The 21,413-nt window shown below is 46.8% G+C and overlaps 1 protein-coding gene across 1 annotated transcript in view; it reads left to right on the forward strand.

The window, feature by feature from the left end:
• The window catches only part of LOC115125041 (plexin-A2-like), a 522,986-nt gene that overhangs the window by 191,694 nt on the left and 309,879 nt on the right, over positions 1–21,413 (forward strand). The window contains exon 4 of the mRNA XM_065020830.1: positions 15,893–16,027. Within this exon, the coding sequence (XP_064876902.1) occupies positions 15,893–16,027 (135 nt within the window). The remainder of the gene's footprint in view (positions 1–15,892; positions 16,028–21,413) is intronic.

Below are 21,413 nucleotides of genomic sequence, written 5' to 3' on the forward strand. Positions count from 1 at the left end.
GTGTCAGATGGGAAGTGACATGTAGTGAACCTCGTCAGGCTGGCTTAGTCAAGGCCTTATAGGGGCTTACATTGTACAACAGAAAACAGAACACAAAGGCATCGTGCTGTACTGATGGAAACCATCCCACGTACACACACATACGGACACACACGCACACACACACGGAACACATTTGTAGATGCTGCTGATGGCAGAAGAGTTTGGGCTGACACTGATGATGGGTTAGATGTGTTATCCAGGCGTTACTCAGGTTTTCTCCCAACTGGTTACAGAGAGTGTTTCTCTGTGTGTGTGTGTGTGTGTGTGTGTGTGTGTGTGTGTGTGTGTGTGTGTGTGTGTGTGTGTGTGTGTGTTTGAAAGAGAGAGACAAAGAGAGAGAGAGAGTGAGAGAGAGAGCGAGAGAGAGAGAGACAGAGAGAGAGGTAGAGAGAGAGAGATACTGTAGGTAGAGGTAGAGAGAGAGATACTGTAGGTAGAGATAGAGAGAGAGAGAGAGAGAGAGATACTGTAGGTAGAGATAGAGAGAGAGAGATACTGTAGGTAGAGATAGAGAGAGAGAGATACTGTAGGTAGAGGTAGAGAGAGATACTGTAGGTTGAGGTAGAGATAGAGAGATAGATACTGGAGGTAGAGATAGAGAGAGATACTGTAGGTAGAGGTAGAGAGAGAGATACTGTAGGTAGAGGTAGAGAGAGAGATACTATAGGTAGAGGTAGAGAGAGAGATAATGTAGTTAGAGGTAGAGAGAGAGAGATACTGTAGGTAGAGGTAGAGAGAGAGATACTGTAGGTAGAGATGGAGAGAGAGAGATACTGTAGGTAGAGGTAGAGAGAGATACTGTAGGTAGAGGTAGAGAGAGATACTGTAGGTAGAGGTAGAGAGAGAGATACTGTAGGTAGAGGTAGAGAGAGAGAGATAATGTAGTTAGAGGTAGAGAGAGAGATACTGTAGGTAGAGGTAGAGAGAGATACTGTAGGTAGAGATGGAGAGAGAGAGATACTGTAGGTAGAGGTAGAGAGAGATACTGTAGGTAGAGATAGAGAGAGATACTGTAGGTAGAGGTAGAGAGAGAGATACTGTAGGTAGAGGTAGAGAGAGATACTGTAGGTAGAGGTAGAGAGAGATACTGTAGGTAGAGGTAGAGAGAGAGATACTGTAGGTAGAGGTAGAGAGAGAGAGATAATGTAGTTAGAGGTAGAGAGAGAGAGATACTGTAGGTAGAGGTAGAGAGAGAGATACTGTAGGTAGAGATGGAGAGAGAGATACTGTAGGTAGAGGTAGAGAGAGATACTGTAGGTAGAGATAGAGAGAGATACTGTAGGTAGAGGTAGAGAGAGAGATACTGTAGGTAGAGGTAGAGAGAGATACTGTAAGTAGAGGTAGAGAGAGATACTGTAGGTAGAGATGGAGAGAGAGAGATACTGTAGGTAGAGGTAGAGAGAGATACTGTAGGTAGAGATAGAGAGAGATACTGTAGGTAGAGGTAAAGAGAGATACTGTAGGTAGAGAGAGAGATGGGTGAAAGAAATACTAGTATCCACACACCCTCCATTCCACCAGTAAAGAAATACAATTCAGGTCTGCTACATTGCAAGAGGGATTTCCAGAAGGGATATGTGAGGTGAAAGAGGTGGTGAATCTAGCTGTAGCTCAGTGTTCTACTGCCTACCCTTCCCTGTCCTGTCCTGGGTGAATTGATGGGTACGGTATGTCTGTGTGTGGAGTGGAAGTGAGGATACAGTGCTGTGATGGTTCAGGGACAAGGAGGTGGTAGTGTGGCACAGCCATGGCACCTTACTCCTGGTGTGGGTGATGAATTTCCCCACCGGCCCCTGAGGAGCTCTCCATCAGCCAGGGCCCAGGAGCCAGGATGGAGCCATCAACACACCACACCTCACACCCAGACATGTGGGCTCACAGCCCAGCCAGGCCTCCCATTAACATACTAGACCGGAGCCGACTAACTAGGCCTTATTAACATACTAGACAAGAGCCGACTAACTAGGCCTTATTAACATACATTTACATTTACATTTACATTTAAGTCATTTAGCAGACGCTCTTATCCAGAGCGACTTACAAATTGGTGCATTCACCTTATGACATCCAGTGGAACAGTAGTGCATCTAAATCTTTTAAGGGGGGTGAGAGGGATTACTTTATCCTATCCTAGGTATTCCTTAAAGAGGTGGGGTTTCAGGTGTCTCCGGAAGGTGGTGATTGACTCCGCTGTCCTGGCGTCGTGAGGGAGTTTGTTCCACTATTGGGGGGCCAGAGCAGCGAACAGTTTTGACTGGGCTGAGCGGGAACTGTACTTCCTCAGTGGTAGGGAGGCGAGCAGGCCAGAGGTGGATGAACGCAGTGCCCTTGTTTGGGTGTAGGGCCTGATCAGAGCCTGGAGGTACTGAGGTGCCGTTCCCCTCACAGCTCCGTAGGCAAGCACCATGGTCTTGTAGCGGATGCGAGCTTCAACTGGAAGCCAGTGGAGAGAGCGGAGGAGCGGGGTGACGTGAGAGAACTTGGGAAGGTTGAACACCAGACGGGCTGCGGCGTTCTGGATGAGTTGTAGGGGTTTAATGGCACAGGCAGGGAGCCCAGCCAACAGCGAGTTGCAGTAATCCAGACGGGAGATGACGAGTGCCTGGATTAGGACCTGCGCCGCTTCCTGTGTGAGGCAGGGTCGTACTCTGCGGATGTTGTAGAGCATGAACCTACAGGAACGGGCCACCGCCTTGATGTTAGTTGAGAACGACAGGGTGTTGTCCAGGATCACGCCAAGGTTCTTAGCGCTCTGGGAGGAGGACACAATGGAGTTGTCAACCGTGATGGCGAGATCATGGAACGGGCAGTCCTTCCCCGGGAGGAAGAGCAGCTCCGTCTTGCCGAGGTTCAGCTTGAGGTGGTGATCCGTCATCCACACTGATATGTCTGCCAGACATGCAGAGATGCGATTCGCCACCTGATCATCAGAAGGGGGAAAGGAGAAGATTAATTGTGTGTCGTCTGCATAGCAATGATAGGAGAGACCATGTGAGGTTATGACAGAGCCAAGTGACTTGGTGTATAGCGAGAATAGGAGAGGGCCTAGAACAGAGCCCTGGGGGACACCAGTGGTGAGAGCACGTGGTGTGGAGACGGATTCTCGCCACGCCACCTGGTAGGAGCGACCTGTCAGGTAGGACGCAATCCAAGCGTGGGCCGCGCCGGAGATGCCCAACTCGGAGAGGGTGGAGAGGAGGATCTGATGGTTCACAGTATCGAAGGCAGCCGATAGGTCTAGAAGGATGAGAGCAGAGGAGAGAGAGTTAGCTTTAGCAGTGCGGAGCGCCTCGGTGATACAGAGAAGAGCAGTCTCAGTTGAATGACTAGTCTTGAAACCTGACTGATTTGGATCAAGAAGGTCATTCTGAGAGAGATAGCGGGAGAGCTGGCCAAGGACGGCACGTTCAAGAGTTTTGGAGAGAAAAGAAAGAAGGGATACTGGTCTGTAGTTGTTGACATCGGAGGGATCGAGTGTAGGTTTTTTCAGAAGGGGTGCAACTCTCGCTCTCTTGAAGACGGAAGGGACGTAGCCAGCGGTCAGGGATGAGTTGATGAGCGAGGTGAGGTAAGGGAGAAGGTCTCCGGAAATGGTCTGGAGAAGAGAGGAGGGGATAGGGTCAAGCGGGCAGGTTGTTGGGCCGCCGGCCGTCACAAGACGCGAGATTTCATCTGGAGAGAGGGGGGAGAAAGAGGTCAGAGCACAGGGTAGGGCAGTGTGAGCAGAACCAGCGGTGTCGTTTGACTTAGCAAACGAGGATCGGATGTCGTCGACCTTCTTTTCAAAATGGTTGACGAAGTCATCTGCAGAGAGGGAGGAGGGGGAGGAGGATTCAGGAGGGAGGAGAAGGTTGCAAAGAGCTTCCTAGGGTTAGAGGCAGATGCTTGGAATTTAGAGTGGTAGAAAGAGGCTTTAGCAGCAGAGAGAGAAGAGGAAAATGTAGAGAGGAGGGAGTGAAAGGATGTCAGGTCCGCAGGGAGGCGAGTTTTCCTCCATTTCCGCTCGGCTGCCCGGAGCCCTGTTCTGTGAGCTCGCAATGAGTCGTTGAGCCACGGAGCGGGAGGGGAGGACCGAGCCGGCCTGGAGGATAGGGGACATAGAGAGTCAAAGGATGCAGAAAGGGAGGAGAGGAGGGTTGAGGAGGCAGAATCAGGAGATAGGTTGGAGAAGGTTTGAGCAGAGGGAAGAGATGATAGGATGGAAGAGGAGAGAGTAGCGGGGGAGAGAGAGCGAAGGTTGGGACGGCGCGATACCATCCGAGTAGGGGCAGTGTGGGAAGTGTTGGATGAGAGCGAGAGGGAGAAGGATACAAGGTAGTGGTCGGAGACTTGGAGGAGTTGCAATGAGGTTAGTGGAAGAACAGCATCTAGTAAAGATGAGGTCGAGCGTATTTCCTGCCTTGTGAGTAGGGGGAAGGTGAGAGGGTGAGGTCAAAAGAGGAGAGGAGTGGAAAGAAGGAGGCAGAGAGGAATGAGTCAAAGGTAGACGTGGGGAGGTTAAAGTCGCCCAGAACTGTGAGAGGTGAGCCGTCCTCAGGAAAGGAGCTTATCAAGGCATCAAGCTCATTGATGAACTCTCCGAGGGAACCTGGAGGGCGATAAATGATAAGGATGTTAAGCTTGAAAGGGCTGGTAACTGTGACAGCATGGAATTCAAAGGAGGCGATAGACAGATGGGTAAGGGGAGAAAGAGAGAATGACCACTTGGGAGAGATGAGGATCCCGGTGCCACCACCCCGCTGACCAGAAGCTCTCGGGGTGTGCGAGAACACGTGGGCAGACGAAGAGAGAGCAGTAGGAGTAGCAGTGTTGTCTGTGGTGATCCATGTTTCCGTCAGTGCCAAGAAGTCGAGGGACTGGAGGGAGGCATAGGCTGAGATGAACTCTGCCTTGTTGGCCGCAGATCGGCAGTTCCAGAGGCTACCGGAGACCTGGAACTCCACGTGGGTCGTGCGCGCTGGGACCACCAGATTAGGGTGGCCGCGGCCACGCGGTGTGGAGCGTTTGTATGGTCTGTGCAGAGAGGAGAGAACAGGGATAGACAGACACATAGTTGACAGGCTACACAAGAGGCTACGCTAATGCAAAGGAGATTGGAATGACAAGGGGACTACACGTCTCGAGTGTTCAGAAAGTTAAGCTTACGTAGCAAGAATCTTATTGACTAAAATGATTAAAATGATACAGTACTGCTGAAGTAGGCTAGCTGGCAGAGGCTGCGTTGTTGACTATGTAGGCTAGCTGGCAGTGTCTGCGTTGTTGACACTACACTAATCAAGTCGTTCCGTTGAGTGTAATGGTTTCTACTGTGCTACTGTGCTGCTATTCGGGGCTAGCTGGCTAGCTAGCAGTGTTGATTTACGTTACGTTGCGTTAAAAGAACGACAATAGCTGGCTAGCTAACCTAGGAAATCGCTCAAGACTACACAATTATCTTTGATACAAAGACGGCTATGTAGCTAGCTATGTAGCTAGCTACGATCAAACAAATCAAGCCGTTGTACTGTAATGAAATGAAAAATGTGATACTACCTGTGGAGCGAAGCGAAATGCGACCGGATTGTTGAGTGCGGAAGTTCTGTTACGTTAAGGACGACGAATAGCTGGCTAGCTAACCTCGGTAAATTAAGATAATCACTCTAAAACTACACACTCTAAACTACACAATTATCTTGGATACGAAGACAGCAAAGACAACTATGTAGCTAGCTAACACTACACTAATCAAGTCGTTCAGTTGAGTGTAAGTTGTGCTGCTAATCGGTAGACGGTGGACTAGCTAACGGTAGACGTTAGCTAGCTAGCTAGCTGCAGGGCGGTGTAGACTGCGTTAGGACGACGAAATACGATAATTACGCAATTATCTATGATACAAAGACGGCTATGTAGTTAGCTAAGAAGAAAAATTGCTAAGATTAGACAAATCAAACCGTTGTACTATAATGAAGTGTAATGAAATGTAATACTACCTGGGGACCGAGTGAAGATGCGACCGCTCGCTCCAACCCGGAAGAGAGCACTGCTATGCTTTATTTTGGCCAGGTCACAGTTGCAAATGAGAACTTGTTCTCAACTAGCCTACCTTGTTAAAACATAAACATACTAGATCAGAGCCGACTAACTAGGCCCCATTAACATACTAGACCAGACCCGACTAACATACTAGACCAGAGCCCCATTAACATACTAGACCAGAGCCGACTAACTAGGCCCCATTAACATACTAGACCAGAGCCGACTAACTAGGCCTTATTAACATACTAGATCAGAGCCGACTAACTAAGCCTTATTAACATACTAGATCAGAGCCGACTAACTAGGCCCCATTAACATACTAGACTAGAGCCAACTAACTAGGCCTTATTAACATACTAGATCAGAGCCGACTAACTAGGCCCCATTAACATACTAGACCAGAGCCGACTAACATACTAGACCAGAGCCCCATTAACATACTAGACCAGAGCCGACTAACTAGGCTCCATTAACATACTAGATCAGGGCCTACTAACTAGGCCCCATTAACATACTAGATCAGAGCCGACTAACTAGGCCTTATTAACATACTTGATCAGAGCCTACTAACTAGGCCTTATTAACATACTAGACCAGAGCCGACTAACTAGGCCCATTAACATACTAGATCAGAGCCGACTAATTAGGCCTTATTAACATACTAGATCAGAGCCGACTAACTAGGCCTTATTAACATACTAGATCAGAGCCAACTAACTAGGCCTTATTAACATACTAGACTAGAGCCGACTAACTAGGCCCCATTAACATACTAGATCAGAGCCGACTAACAAGGCCCCATTAACATACTAGACTAGAGCCGACTAACTAGACTGACCACATTAGACTGTTGACATAGAAATGCAGGTTAGTGTGAGAAGGAGTGCTGAGGGCTACAGTGGGCCATCACACAGGACCTCAAACCATGGCAGCTTTCAGATGAGCTCCATTGCCTTTCACAGTGGTGCTGCTAGAGCCCAGCAGTTATTATCAGGCTCCCTGAGAGGATAGCCCACATCACACATCCCATCTATTCTAATGACTGATAGGACTTCATAGGGCTCCATCAGATGAAATGGGATTGATTAGTCAGGTCTTATTTTGGCTGTTACCAAAATAAGACCTGGGGGGGGGCAATGCAAATCGACTGGGTAGCCATTTGATTAGCTGTTCAGGAGTCATATGGCTTGGGGGTAGAAGCTGTTTAGAATCCTTTTGGACCTAGACCCCACTACCGCTTGCTGTGCGGTAGCAGAGAGAACAGTCTATGACTAGGTTGGCTGGTGTCTTTGAACATTTTTGGGCTTTCCTCTGACACCGCCTGGTATAGATGTCCTGGATGGCAGGAAGCTTGACCGCAAGCTTGGCAGGAAGCTTGACCCTCTGAAGCGCCTTGTGGTCTGAGGCCGAGCAGTTGCCATACCAGGCGGTGATGCAACCCGTCAGGATGCTCTCGATGGTGCAGCTGTTTAACTTTTTGGGCGTCTCACTATATGTTCAGGGGGGCGTGGCACAGTGCTTGGAAGAACCATGCGACACATGCCAAATGGCACCCTACTCCCTATATAATTTACTACTTTTGACCAGAGCCCTATAAACCGTGGTCAGAAGTAGTGCACTATGTAGGAAATAGGGTGCCAATTGGGAAACAGCCATGTGCTTTTGTGGAATCTAATCCAGTGTGTGGGATGGGTGATGGATCAGGCAGATAAAGCCCAGGCAGTTTCAGCGGAGCGCCTATCCTATCTATCCTATCGCCAGCCACAACAATTGAACAGACTGAGAATGGATTAGTCCAAAATTAGATTGGAGATAGATAGTCTAGATAGGATAGCTGCGGGACAGATTACTGTGGTGTGGTGGGAGTTATGCTCTGCTCTGTTCTCTCAGTCAGCTAGATCTCTCACTGGGAGCTACTGGCTCTATACACCCAGCTGAGGCATTCTCTCTCTCTCTAGTTCATAGTGTCCTCAACAGATTGCACTGAGAGATTCTCCTCAAGCCTGGAGTGTCTTCTCTCCCAGTCAACTAGCTCTCTCACTAGGCGCTGGCTCTAGTACCTACAGTACAATATACTGTTCAGCCGCTTCTAACTAACCCAGCGTCTCTTTAACAGATAACTGTTGAGAACGGGATGCAGACTGCACCACCATCTTAATTGTGGTAATAGAAATAGATATATGATAGTATAAAGTAGTAATTCTATTTATATGGAGGTGAGTATTTAAGTGCAGCACATACATCAGTCACCCTCAATATGCCTGTTAGTGTTGGCACAGATATCATAGGAAACGTATTGAGTCTGGTTCACAGACACTAACCTCATTCACAGCTGGGGATGGAAAATAGTTTTATTTCCAAATGTGAAAAATACATGTGTTTAAGCGGTGGACCTGCATAGTTTTCTGCTGTTTAAATGAAAAGGCTTATTTAAAACAACAAGAGCATTAGAGCTCGAGGATATTCTTCAATGTCACAGATAATAAGCAGCATATCATCACCGATTGGATGCACCAGAAAAACAGACCAACTTACTGCTATATCTGCTTCTGAAATGGAAAAACATATTTTCATCGTCAGATTCAGAAGCTAAATGAACCTCTTTCATGGTGCTACATGTCTACTTGCTAAGTGCTCCAGAATTCTCAAGGCTAAACAGTTTGTACATTGAATACATTTAAATTTTACATAACTTGAATGTATTTAAAGAGTCAAATGAGAGAACTGAGGTGTCCTCCTATTTCCCCCATCCCCCATCTCCCCCATTCCCCCCATCTCCCCCATTCCCCCCCCATCTCCCCCATTTCCCCCATTCCCCCATTCCCCCATCTCCCCCATTTCCCCCATCTCCCCCATTTCCCCCATTTCCCCCCCCATCTCCCCCATTTCCCCCATTCCCCCCATTTCCCCCATCCCCCCCATCTCCCCCATTCCCCCCATCTCCCCCATTTCCCCCAATCTCCCCCATTCCCCCCATCTCCAGGCATTGAACATCCTTAAACGTGCTGCACACACATTCATTGCACTTTTCCGCTGAATTTATTCAGCACTTTCCCTGGACAAATTGTTTCACACAGACAGCCACACTCAGAGATCCAGACCCCACCAAAATAACCATGATGCCATGGTCCTGAGCTGGTTCTGAATATGGGAGAGAGAGTAGGGCACACTGGTAGGGTCTCTCCTCTCTATTGGGTTGATGGAGAGACAGTAGGGCACACTGGTTGGGTCTCTCCTCTCTATTGGGTTGATGGAGAGACAGTAGGGCACACTGGTTGGGTCTCTCATCTCTATTGGGTTGATGGAGAGACAGTAGGGCACACTGGTAGGGTCTCTCCTCTATTGGGTTGATGGAGAGACAGTAGGGCACACTGGTAGGGTCTCTCCTCTATTGGGTTGATGGAGAGACAGTAGGGCACACTGGTAGGGTCTCTCCTCTCTATTGGGTTGATGGAGAGACAGTAGGGCACACTGGTAGGGTCTCTCCTCTATTGGGTTGATGGAGCGACAGTAGGGCACACTGGTAGGGTCTCTCCTCTCTATTGGGTTGGTGGAGAGACAGTAGGGCACACTGGTAGGGTCTCTCCTCTCTATCGTGTTGATGGAGAGACAGTAGGGCACACTGGTAGGGTCTCTCCTCTCTATCGGGTTGATGGAGAGACAGTAGGGCACACTGGTAGGGTCTCTCCTCTCTATTGGGTTGGTGGAGAGACAGTAGGGCACACTGGTAGGGTCTCTCCTCTCTATCGGGTTGATGGAGAGACAGTAGGACACACTGGTTGGGTCTCTCCTCTCTATCGTGTTGATGGAGAGACAGTAGGGTTGCACTCTCCAGTCATCCACAGTCCTTGCTCCCATTCATAGCTCTCTAGCTGATCAGGGAGACATCTGAGTGCACCCTTTAACACCTATTTCTGCCCCAGTTTCCCCCCGTAAACTGTAAGTGCTCTCGATGGCATAGTATGTATGCCATACAATATGTATGAATGCACCCTAGTCTGTCCTGAAGTCAACTCTAGGTCAGCAAACAAGGTTCATGATTGTGAAATTAAAATTAAACCTTTAGCCAGCTAACAATGCTGCACAGCTCCGTGGCCTTGGCGTGTTTCCACGAACAATGGCCTGCTAAAGGTCTGACCCCCCTCTCACACAGTCTCATCTTTCTCCATCTGTCTCCCTGTCTCTGTTCCTCTGGTTCTGCTCAAAACTCTGGGGAGAGGTACAGTAACGTTGGTAATGGTGGAGGTGTTGACATTAAGCCAGAGATGCAGGGACGTGGCAGGAGCCTTTAGGTTCAGGTTGGCCTAGCAGAGGGCATTTCTGTAATGAATGGTGTATAATACTCTCTGAGGGAGAGGAGAGGGGAGGGGAGGAGAGGAGGTTGGTAAACTGAACCCTTCTCTCTCAGTAGCCTATAAATAAATCATTGAGGGGAGAAGCAGGACAGAACAGGTTTCCGGTGTGAGTGTATGATGCTGAGAGACTCATCATGGGAAAAGGGAGATTAGGGTAGAGGAAGTCTCAGGTGACCTACCGTGAAGTTAGATGTGGGAGAGAGGAGAGCCTTTTCTGTTTGGATAGAAGCCCACTGGCATCAGCCCTCCCTCTGTGTTCACTTGTACATCTCCACTACACTGCACTCAGCCCCAAGCAACCTCTGCTTCCTCCATTACCTGCTCCGGGTCATTTCTCTCTCTCTGTCTCTCTCTATCGTTCTCTCAACTCTATCTTGCTCTCTCGCTCTCGCTCGCTCTCTCTCGCTCTTTTGCTTTCTCTCTCTCTCTCTCTCTCTCTCTCTCTCTCTCTCTCTCTCTCCGTCTCTCTCTCTCCCTCTCTCTCTCTCTCTCTCTCTACAAAGTGCATCTGTCTGACAATTTCAAGGGAGATGTTGAAGAACTCTACCTCACAAGCTGCATGCCTGGAATAATTTCTCTGCTTGTGGAGTGTGTTGGGGGGGGAGTTGAGCACCTCTGCAGAACAGGGTCTGCTGCATGGGGCTGTGGGAGAGGGACAAGGAGCAGAGGGGCGGTGAGGGCTGTGGACTGTCATTAATGTTGATTCCATTATCTCTCTATGTGACTCAGGAGCCAAGACTAGAGTGGGGGAGGGAGAGAGAGTGGGGGGAGAGATGCAGGGTGAGTGGAGGGAGAGATTGGGGGAGGCCATAAATCTTTTATCTCAGTTCATGTTTACCTGACAGTGGGCTGTTTAGACCCGCTGGTGTGTGAGTGTTCACTCAGGGGTTAAAGTGGGGGCTTTTAACCTTTCCAGGGTCACTGGTCGAGAAACAAGCAGGGTGATGAACATGAACACTGAACACTGGTGCTGTTTAAAACCCCTGGATGGACAGACTTCAGGTGGAGGGCTGGGACTGGAAGTGCACTCTGAGGAAGCTGTGTGTGTGTGTGTGTGTGTGTGTGTGTGTGTGTGTGTGTGTGTGTGTGTGTGTGTGTGTGTGTGTGTGTGTGTGTGTGTGTGTGTGTGTGTGTGTGTGTGTGAGTGAGTGAGTGAGTGAGTGAGTGAGTGAGTGAGTGAGTGAGTGAGTGAGTGAGTGAGTGAGTGAGTGAGTGAGTGAGTGAGTGAGTGAGTGAGTGAGTGAGTGAAAGAAAGAAAGAAAGAGAATAGGCGGTGACCGTGTTCAGAGCTCCCTGGCAGTATGTTGTGTGATAGAGGTCTGATTGAGATGAAGTGCAGACTGTGTGTGTGGAAGGTCAGAGTTATGGAGTGTTCCCCTGTGTCTGCAGACAGACAGAACAACACAGCCAGCCCTATCCGTGTTAGGGGAGGTACATACAGTTGAAGTCAGAAGTTTATATACCCCTTAGCCAAATACATTTAAACTCAGTTTTTCACAATACCTGACATTTAATCCTAGTAAAAATTCCCTGTTTTAGGTCAGTTAAGATCACCACTTTATTTTAAGTATGTGAAATGTCAGAATAATAGTAGAGAGAGTGATTTATTTCAGGTTTTATTTCTTTCATCACATTCCCAGTTGGTCAGAAGTTTACATACACTCAATTAGTATTTGGTAGCATTGCCTTTAAAATGTGGGTAAAACATTTTGGGTAGCCTTCCACAAGCTTCCCACAATAAGTTGACAGAGCTGGTGTAACTGAGTCAGGTTTGTAGCCCTTTTTGCTCACACACACTTTTTCAGTTCTGCCTACACATTTTCTATAGGATTGAGGTCAGGGCTTTGTGATGACCATTCCAATACCTTGACTTTGTTGTCCTAAAGCCATTTTCCCACAACTTTGGAAGTATGCTTTGGGTCATTGTCCATTTGTAAGACCCCTTTGCAACCAAGCTTTAACTTCCTGACTGATGTCTTGAGATGTTGCTTCAATATATACACATAATTTCCCTCCCTCATGATGCCATCTATTTTGTGAAGTGCACCAGTCCCTCCTGCAGCAAAGCACCCCCACAACATGATGCTGCCACCCCTGTGCTTCACGGTTGGGATGGTGTTCTTCGGCTTGCAAGCCTCCCCTTTTCCTCCAAACATAACAATGGTCATTATGGCCAAACAGTTCTATTTTTTGTTTCATCAGACCAGGGGACATTTCTCCAAAAAGTACGATCTTTGTCCCCATGTGCAGTTGCAAACCATAGTCTGGATTTTTTATGACGGTTTTGGAGCAGTGGCTTCTTCCTTGCTGAGAGGCCTTTCAGGTTATGTTGATATAGGACTGGTTTTACTGTGGATATAGATACTTTTGTCCCTGTTTCCTCCAGCATCTTCACAAGGTCCTTTGCTGTTGTTCTGGGATTGATTTGCACTTTTCGCACCAAAGTACATTCATCTCTAGGAGACAGAACGCGTCTTCTTCCTGAGCGGTATGACGGCTGCGTGGTCCCATGGTGTTTATACTTGCGTACTATTGTTTGTACAGATGAACGTGGTACCTTCAGGCATTTGGAAAAAGCTCCCCAGGATGAACCAGACTTGTGGAGGTCTCCAATTTGTTTTCTGAGGTCTTGGCTGATTTCTTTTGATTTTCTCATGATGTGAAGCAAAGAGGCACTGGGTTTGAAGGTAGGCCTTGAAACACATCCACAGGTACACCTCCAATTGACTCAAATTATGTAAATGAGCCTTTCAGAAGCTTCTAAAGCCATGAAATCATTTTCTGGAATGTTCCAAGCTGTTTAAAGGCACAGTCAACTTAGTGTATGTAAACTTCTGACCCACTGGAATTGTGATAAAGTGAATTATAAGTGAAATAATCCGTCTATAAACAATTTTTGGAAAAGTGACTTGTGTCATACACAAAGTAGATGTCCTAACTGACTTGCCAAAACTACATTTTGTTAATTAACAAGAAATTTGTGGAGTGGTTGAAAAACAAGTTTTAATGACTCCAACCTTGTGTATGTAAACTTCCGACTTCAACTGTAGATCCACATTACAGACAGCCAGGTCCCTCACTCACACACACACGCACGCACGCACGCACGCACACACACACACACACACACACACACACACACACACACACACACACACACACACACACACACACACACATACACACACACACACACACACACACACACACACACACACACACACACACACACACACACATACACACACACACATACACACACACACACACACACACATACACACACACACACACACACACACATACACACACACACACACACACATACACACACACACACACACACACATACACACACACACACACACACACACACACACACACACACTCACCCTGGGTCAACAGCAGCATCTCACAACATGGGTTCATCATGGCATGTCTCCCTCATGCTTTATGGATGAACATATTGCTTGTATAGTTCTCCTTCTTCATCTCCCTTTCTGCTGTAAATGTCAGTAACCAGGTTAATGCTGGTCGGGTGTCTCCCCCACATCCTGTACATATGGTTTTCACATATGTAGCTACGCTACCAGGCTTGTGTTTGCATTACACTGCTACTGGGCAGGGAGGCAGGGGGAAGGTCAGGACTAACATGGAAATGAACCAATGGTTTTCTGATTCCGCTTTTGTTCACAAGTTATTCAGTCTTTGAGCTGTGCTCCTTGCCCATACAGAACCATACAGCACCATACAGAACCATACAGCACTATACAGAACCATACAGAACCATACAGCATCATAGAGCACCATACAGCACCATACAGCACCATACAGAACCATACAGCATCATAGAGCACCATACAGCACCATACAGCACCATACAGAACCATACAGCACCATACAGAAGCAGACAGCACCATACAGAACCATACAGAAGCAGACAGCACCATACAGAACCATACAGAAGCATACAGAACCATACAGAAGCATACAGCACTATACAGAACCATACAGAAACATACAGCACCATACAGAACCATACAGACGCATACAGCACCATACAGAACCATACAGAAGCATACAGCACCATACAGAAGCATACAGCACCATACAGAACCATACAGCACTATACAGAACCATACAGAAACATACAGCACCATACAGAACCATACAGACGCATACAGCACCATACAGAAGCATACAGCACCATACAGAAGCATACAGCACCATACAGAACCATACAGAACCATACAGGACCATACAGAAGCATACAGCACCATACAGAACCATACAGAAGCATACAGCACCATACAGAACCATACAGAAGCATACAGCACCATACAGAACCATACAGAAGCATACAGCACCATACAGAATCATACAGCACCATACAGAACCATACAGAAGCATACAGCACTGCTGGCGCTGCTCTATGGGCTTGGCTAACCCTGACTAACCTCTTGTCTTAGAGACCATGAATCAGGGGTTGTCTTGAACTTATTTCACCTTTGTTCTGTTGTGTTTGGCCACTTGCTATCGCCTCACTGTTACGCCCCTCGCCCCTACTCCCAGGGGACCCTAATGACAGACCTTGAGACAACCCCCTGGGGGGGTGCGGTAAGGGCAAAGGTTTCATTGTGGGGTGGGGTGCTCTTTGGACCTGTCACTGTGTGAATAGATACATGGCTGTAGAGAGGAGGGGCCCAACAGATGATAGAACCATCAGCTTTCATGTTACCACAGTGACCAGTGACATCACAGAACCATCTCTCTCTCACGCCACCGGCAGTCACCAGGATCCTTCCTTATTTGGGAAGCGGTAACTGGTGCTAAGACGAGATGTGTAGGTATGTCACAGAGGGTCGTCACAGAGGGTCGTCGTGCTGAACACATCCCTTAAATGAGACATTCAAATGTTATTACACTGTGGTAATATGGGTTTTCAATCAGAAGTGGATTCAAACTTTAACTGATGTCAAACTCACTGGTGCTCCTAAATGAAAACTCCAGGTCGCACAGCAAAATATTTAGGCACATATATGAGTAAGATGGTTGCACTGTAGAGTCCTGTTTTGGTATTTTAAATGGGATGGCATGTTAAATCCGATCTTATCCGTAGTGAGCCCATGTGAAATGCTGTACAACCCTATTTATGAGTTTTCCATAGACTAAAGTCATATCTAACCTCAGTGTGTGTCCCTAGGTCAGGGTGTGTTTAATACAGTAATGTTAACCTGTGTGTCCCTAGGTCAGGGTGTGTTTAATACAGTAATGTTAACCTGTGTGTCCCTAGGTCAGGGTGTGTTTAATACAGTAATGTTAACCTGTGTGTCCCTAGGTCAGGGTGTGTTTAATGCAGTAATGTTAACCTGTGTGTCCCTAGGTCAGGGTGTGTTTAATACAGTAATGTTAACCTGTGTGTCCCTCAGTCAGGGTGTGTTTAATACAGTAATGTTAACCTGTGTGTCTCCGGTCATCAGATCCGTGTGGACGGTCCTCCTCACGGTGGGGTCCAGTACGAGACGGTGTTGGTCATCAAGGAAGGCAGCTCCATCCTCAGAGACATGGCCTTCTCACTGGACCACAGCTATCTGTACGTCATGTCAGAGAAACAGGTAGGATGCATTTACACGGTGTAGAACACAGACCACGGAGTACATTGTGACTGCAGGTACAGCTGATATCAAACAGCATTGATAATAACACATCAAAGTGGCGCCCTAAGTGTGTGTGTGTGTGTGTGTGTGTGTGTGTGTGTGTGTGTGTGTGTGTGTGTGTGTGCATGCGTGGGTGTGTGGGTGTGTGTGTGTGTGCGTGCGTGCGTGCGTGCGTGTGTGTGTGTGTGTGTGTGTGCGTGCGTGCGGGTGTGTGTGCGTGCGTGCGTGTGCGGGTGTGTGTGTGTGTGCGTGCGTGCGTGCGTGCGTGCGTGCGTGTGTGTGTGTGTGTGTGTGTGTGTGCGTGGGTGTGTGTGTGTGTGTGTGTGTGTGTGTGTGTGTGTGCGTGCGTGCGTGCGTGCGGGTGTGGGTGTGTGTGCGTGTGTGTGTGTGGGTGTGTGTGGGTGGCTGTTGTAGCCACCTTCCCCACCGCTTTGTGTGACACTATAAATAACCAGGGTGGCACGGCAGGGGAGCGGGATGGCAGGTGGGGGGCAACCGGGGGATGTGACAGCATCTGGTAATGAAGGAAGGAGAGGATGGAGGGAGGGGGTAGAGAGGGAGAAGAAAGGGATGAGGACAAAGGGAGAGAGAGAGAGAGAGAGAGAGAGAGAGAGGGGGGGAGGGAGTACAGAGCGGAGGAAACTGGCTGGTTGCCTGCTTGGTCCGTCAGAGGAGAAGGAGAAAGAGTGAGTGATGAAGGAAAGAGGGACCGCTGGAGGAGTGACGAAGAGGAGACAAAGTGCAAGGTCACCCCGTCTGCACACTTCTAATGAAGTGACAAAGCGTGGCCACTGCCACCACAGCACTGCAGCAGTGGGTAGCAGATAGCCATCAATAGGCCTTCATATTAAACAGGCTACAGCAGTGGGTAGCAGATAGCCATCAATAGGCCTTCATATTAAACAGGCTACAGCAGTGGGTAGCAGATAGCCATCAATAGGCCTTCATATTAAACAGGCTACAGCAGAGGAGAGCAGCAGGGGGGACAGCCAGCTATACGGTGTTACGCTGTCACACAGAGGTGATAGATGACTGTCCTCTCCTCCTATCTGTATCTTTATAGAAAGAAAAACTGGCCTGGCTTCCACTGGGCCCGAGGAGGGTCTAAGGCAGGTCACACGAGGTAGGAGACTAGCTCTGGATATGGCAAAGATTTCATACAGTGCCAGCTAGCTACTGACTAGTTGAGCTACTTTATCTACACAACCTACCATCATTCACAACTCCTGCAGTCTACTCTAGTCACATGACAACAAAAAGCAAAGGAATGGGCATCCTTGATTGTGCTCATTCTTGCACATGCCCAGTGTACGTTGCTGGGCTGATGTGGACAGAAGACTCACACCATGCATTCTTGTATGTGTTTATGTATTTTAGAGGGTGTCTTCCATTTCCATGTCTTCCATTTGTGCTTTGGTCTCGGCACTGGCTATGATTTGTCTTCTCTGCAGGGCCCTTCCCTTCTCTCAGTCATGTGTGAAGAAGAGCAGTGACGTGTATTGATGTTGTTACTATTTTGGCAGTAGGCCTCTGACTCTCGCTCTCTCTCTCTCTCTCTCTCTCTCTCTTTCTCTCTCCCTCTCTCTCATTCAATTTAAGGGCTTTAATAGCATGGGAAACATATGTTAACATTGCCAAAGCAAGTGAAGTAGATAATAAACTAAAGTGAAATAAACAATAAAAATTAACAGTAAACATTACACTCACAAAAGTTCCTAAAGTATAAAGACATTTCAAATGTCATATTATATCTATATACAGTGTTGTAACGATGTGCAAATAGTTAAAGTACAAAAGGGAAAATAAATAAACATCAATATGGGTTGTATTTACAATGGTGTTTGTTCTTCACTGGTTGCCCTTTTCTTGTGGCAACAGGTCACACATCTTGCTGCCTTGATGGCACACTGTCGTATTTCACCCAGTAGATATGGGAGTTTATCAAAATTGGGTTTGTCTTCAAATTCTTTGTGGATCTGTGTAATCTGAGGGAAATATGTGTCTCTAATGGTCATACATTTGGCAGGAGGTTAGGAAGTGCAGCTCAGTTTCCACCTCATTTTGTGGGCAGTGTGCACATAGCCTGTCTTCTCTTGAGAACCAGGTCTGCCTACAGGGGCCTTTCTCAATAGCAAGTCTATGCTCACTGAGTCTCTCTCTCATTCACTATCCCCCTCTAGTTCTCGTTCTCCTACAACTTTCATGAAATACTGCCATTCTGCTTTTCCCTCTCTAGCCTACTTCACACAGGAAGTGAAGAATGGGACATTGGTTGAGGTTATCGTTATTCACAATTCCTGATTTGATCTCTAAGCCTGATGGTCTATGGTGTGGCCTCTCTATGTGACATGGTCTTTTTCTCTCATGCAGAAAAAGAGAGGTCTGTGAGTGATATTCTTCATAGGAAGCCTTGGCACTCTCACTTTCTTAGTAATGTAGTTTCTTGCTAGTCATCTCAGTGCTTAGAAATGATAGAATGTCTCCTCCGGTCTGCTACTGCTGCTATGGCTAAACAGACACCATGGCTGTGGGAAGAGGATACTGTGTAGTCCCGAAGAGACCTGAGATGGTCATCGCCAGTCCAAACCATTACCACAACATGGTAATACAGACAGTCATTTGATAATGACTCAGTGCCTTCAAGAGTACACATGAAACTGGGATCAAAAGCCATCTTATTCCACCTTATTCCATCCTGGTGCTACGTCACAGCTCCACAAGATCACGGGGTCCTTCTGATAGAGAGAACATCCAGGTTGTTCCATCATTGAGGTGTTGGAGACAAAACACATGATTTGAGGCCATGATGAGCAAAGGAGGGATGATTGCAAATTAAAGAGTGGAGAGTGGACAGATTTGGCTCCAGTTGTTGCTTGCTACTCGGAATAACAATGAGGCTGTGTCTGGTGGAGAGAGGGAGAGAGGGAGAAAGAAAGAGAGAGGGAGAGAGAGAGAGATCTGGGCTCTGCTCAGGATCTCTCTCTGCTTAGACAGCTCTCCTTCACACCCCTCTGTGTGTGTTATGTCAGGGGTGGGAAGGATGTAGGAGGTGTGGAGCTCTTATAAACACACACACAAAAACACACACGGTCTCTGGTCTTATTTGATTTTCAACAAATAATCACGGTTTTCAAATTCGGTTTAGATTTTAAATGCTCTATGCATAATGTGTAACAACACAGAATAAAACAATGAATAAAACTCCCATGATGGTAGAGACGGCCAATTATTGCTTATCACTTATTTATCATAATTTATTCACATTACTTTATTTTAACAAAATATTTCAGTTGTTGTGTATAACATTTGTTTTATTTGATGACTTTAATTAAATCCAAATCATAATCTCATCTCTATAGAGCTGCTGTCTATGCCATCTGACAAAATCACAAATTTAGTAGTTCTTCAAAGTAAATAATGATTTTAATGACTGCTGAATACCAGCTGTCAATCACTTAGACAATGTATTTTCAGGTATAGATACCCCGCGAAGCAGTTGCTCTCTATCCTCTCGATTGAGCACTCTTCTGTCTTATCTCTCCCTCTCCTTGTCTGCCCCTCCCCACACAGAACGGACAAGTAGGCACGCAATGGATTATGGCCATTGTAGTTGATTACCATGTTTTTTTGTGCTAAACTATGTAGAATATTGGCCTGCTGGAAACTACAACTGACCTACAACATCGCACAGTTCAGGCTTGATCTGATTTATCTCGATAGAAACTGTACATTGAGCGGAATAACATGGAATTCAAATGATTGAACCTATATCAGTCAATTAGTTGCTTAAAAAATGAAAAATAACAGATTTCCGCCACAATTTCGCTGTTTAAACAAGTTTTGTTCAGCTAATAAAATGAAAACATTACTTCAAACTACTTTTGGATACATTGTTAACATTACAACATGAAATACATGTCTTGAACGTTGCTACGTTTAGGAAATGGCAAATAAAACGTCTAATCTGCTTGAAAGTTACTTACCTCACAGATCAGGAGGTCAGATCATTTCCACTCCATTCATACGCAAATCCGTTTGATTCATACACTGTCTTTTCTGGCTGTAATGTCTTTATTTCAACCTGCTCCTCCCTTATCTACACTGAAATTATCTCATTTCACTACTCCTCTATGATGATTCATGTTGTTCCATCATAGCTCATTAGTACTCCCTTGTGGTTGAATATATATGCATCTATTGTAGGTCCTAGGATACAACAATTAATAATGTAGAACAAATAAATAACATCAAAGGATACCTTACAACTTACAATAATGAAGACCTTGTGAAACAGCTGTGAAAACCAACATTTAATACATAAACTTTGATATTTTTTGGTACAGTTGGGTCATTCATTTATTTTTACAGATTTGTTGTACACTCACATTGCAATCGCAGACTAAAATACTGAATTGTGTTGTGTGGAATTTTGAGGAGGTGGTTGCTGTGTGGGTGCGAGATTCTGCATGTCATTTCTTCTCAACAGGCAGCCAATCTCAGAAGGGGGACTTGAAGAGGGAGACTGCAAAGCCTAGACACTGCTGCACTCTTTCTTCTGAGTGTTTACAGTGCTAGTGTTGTTAGTTCATCTGTGTATCTCACATATTATGTGTCCGGTATGATAGTTTTCTTGCTCTATCTTAGCAGATAATGACAACATGACAATAACAGTAGCTGTAGATGATGTCATGAAAAGTTGAATGGTGGTTAGTAATGAAGGACATCAGGTGGATCCAGGTCTGGGTGTTAGGCAGAACCCCTAGGTCCTGGAGAACAGGTAATGGAGGACATCAGGTGGATCCAGGTCTGGGTGTTAGGCAGAACCCCTAGGTCCTGGAGAACAGGTAATGGAGGACATCAGGTGGATCCAGGTCTGGGTGTTAGGCAGAACCCCTAGGTCCTGGAGAACAGGTAATGGAGGACATCAGGTGGATCCAGGTCTGGGTGTTAGGCAGAACCCCTAGGTCCTGGAGAACAGGTAATGGAGGACATCAGGTGGATCCAGGTCTGGGTGTTAGGCAGAACCCCTAGGTCCTGGAGAACAGGTAATGGAGGACATCAGGTGGATCCAGGTCTGGGTGTTAGGCAGAACCCCTAGGTCCTGGAGAACAGGTAATGGAGGACATCAGGTGGATCCAGGTCTGGGTGTTAGGCAGAACCCCTAGGTCCTGGAGAACAGGAGCAGAGTTAAAGGGAACATGATAGGAGACAGACAAACACACAGGTTACAATTTGATGGATTAGTGCAGTGTTATAAATGGGAGATACAGTATGTACTTTAACACTTTTGGAAGGTATAGCCTACCTCAAGCTGGTCCCTCTCCGTTTCAGAGCACAGATAATC

Source organism: Oncorhynchus nerka, linkage group LG7 (genome assembly GCF_034236695.1).
Source record: "Oncorhynchus nerka isolate Pitt River linkage group LG7, Oner_Uvic_2.0, whole genome shotgun sequence".
Taxonomy (NCBI): Eukaryota; Metazoa; Chordata; class Actinopteri; order Salmoniformes; family Salmonidae; genus Oncorhynchus; species Oncorhynchus nerka.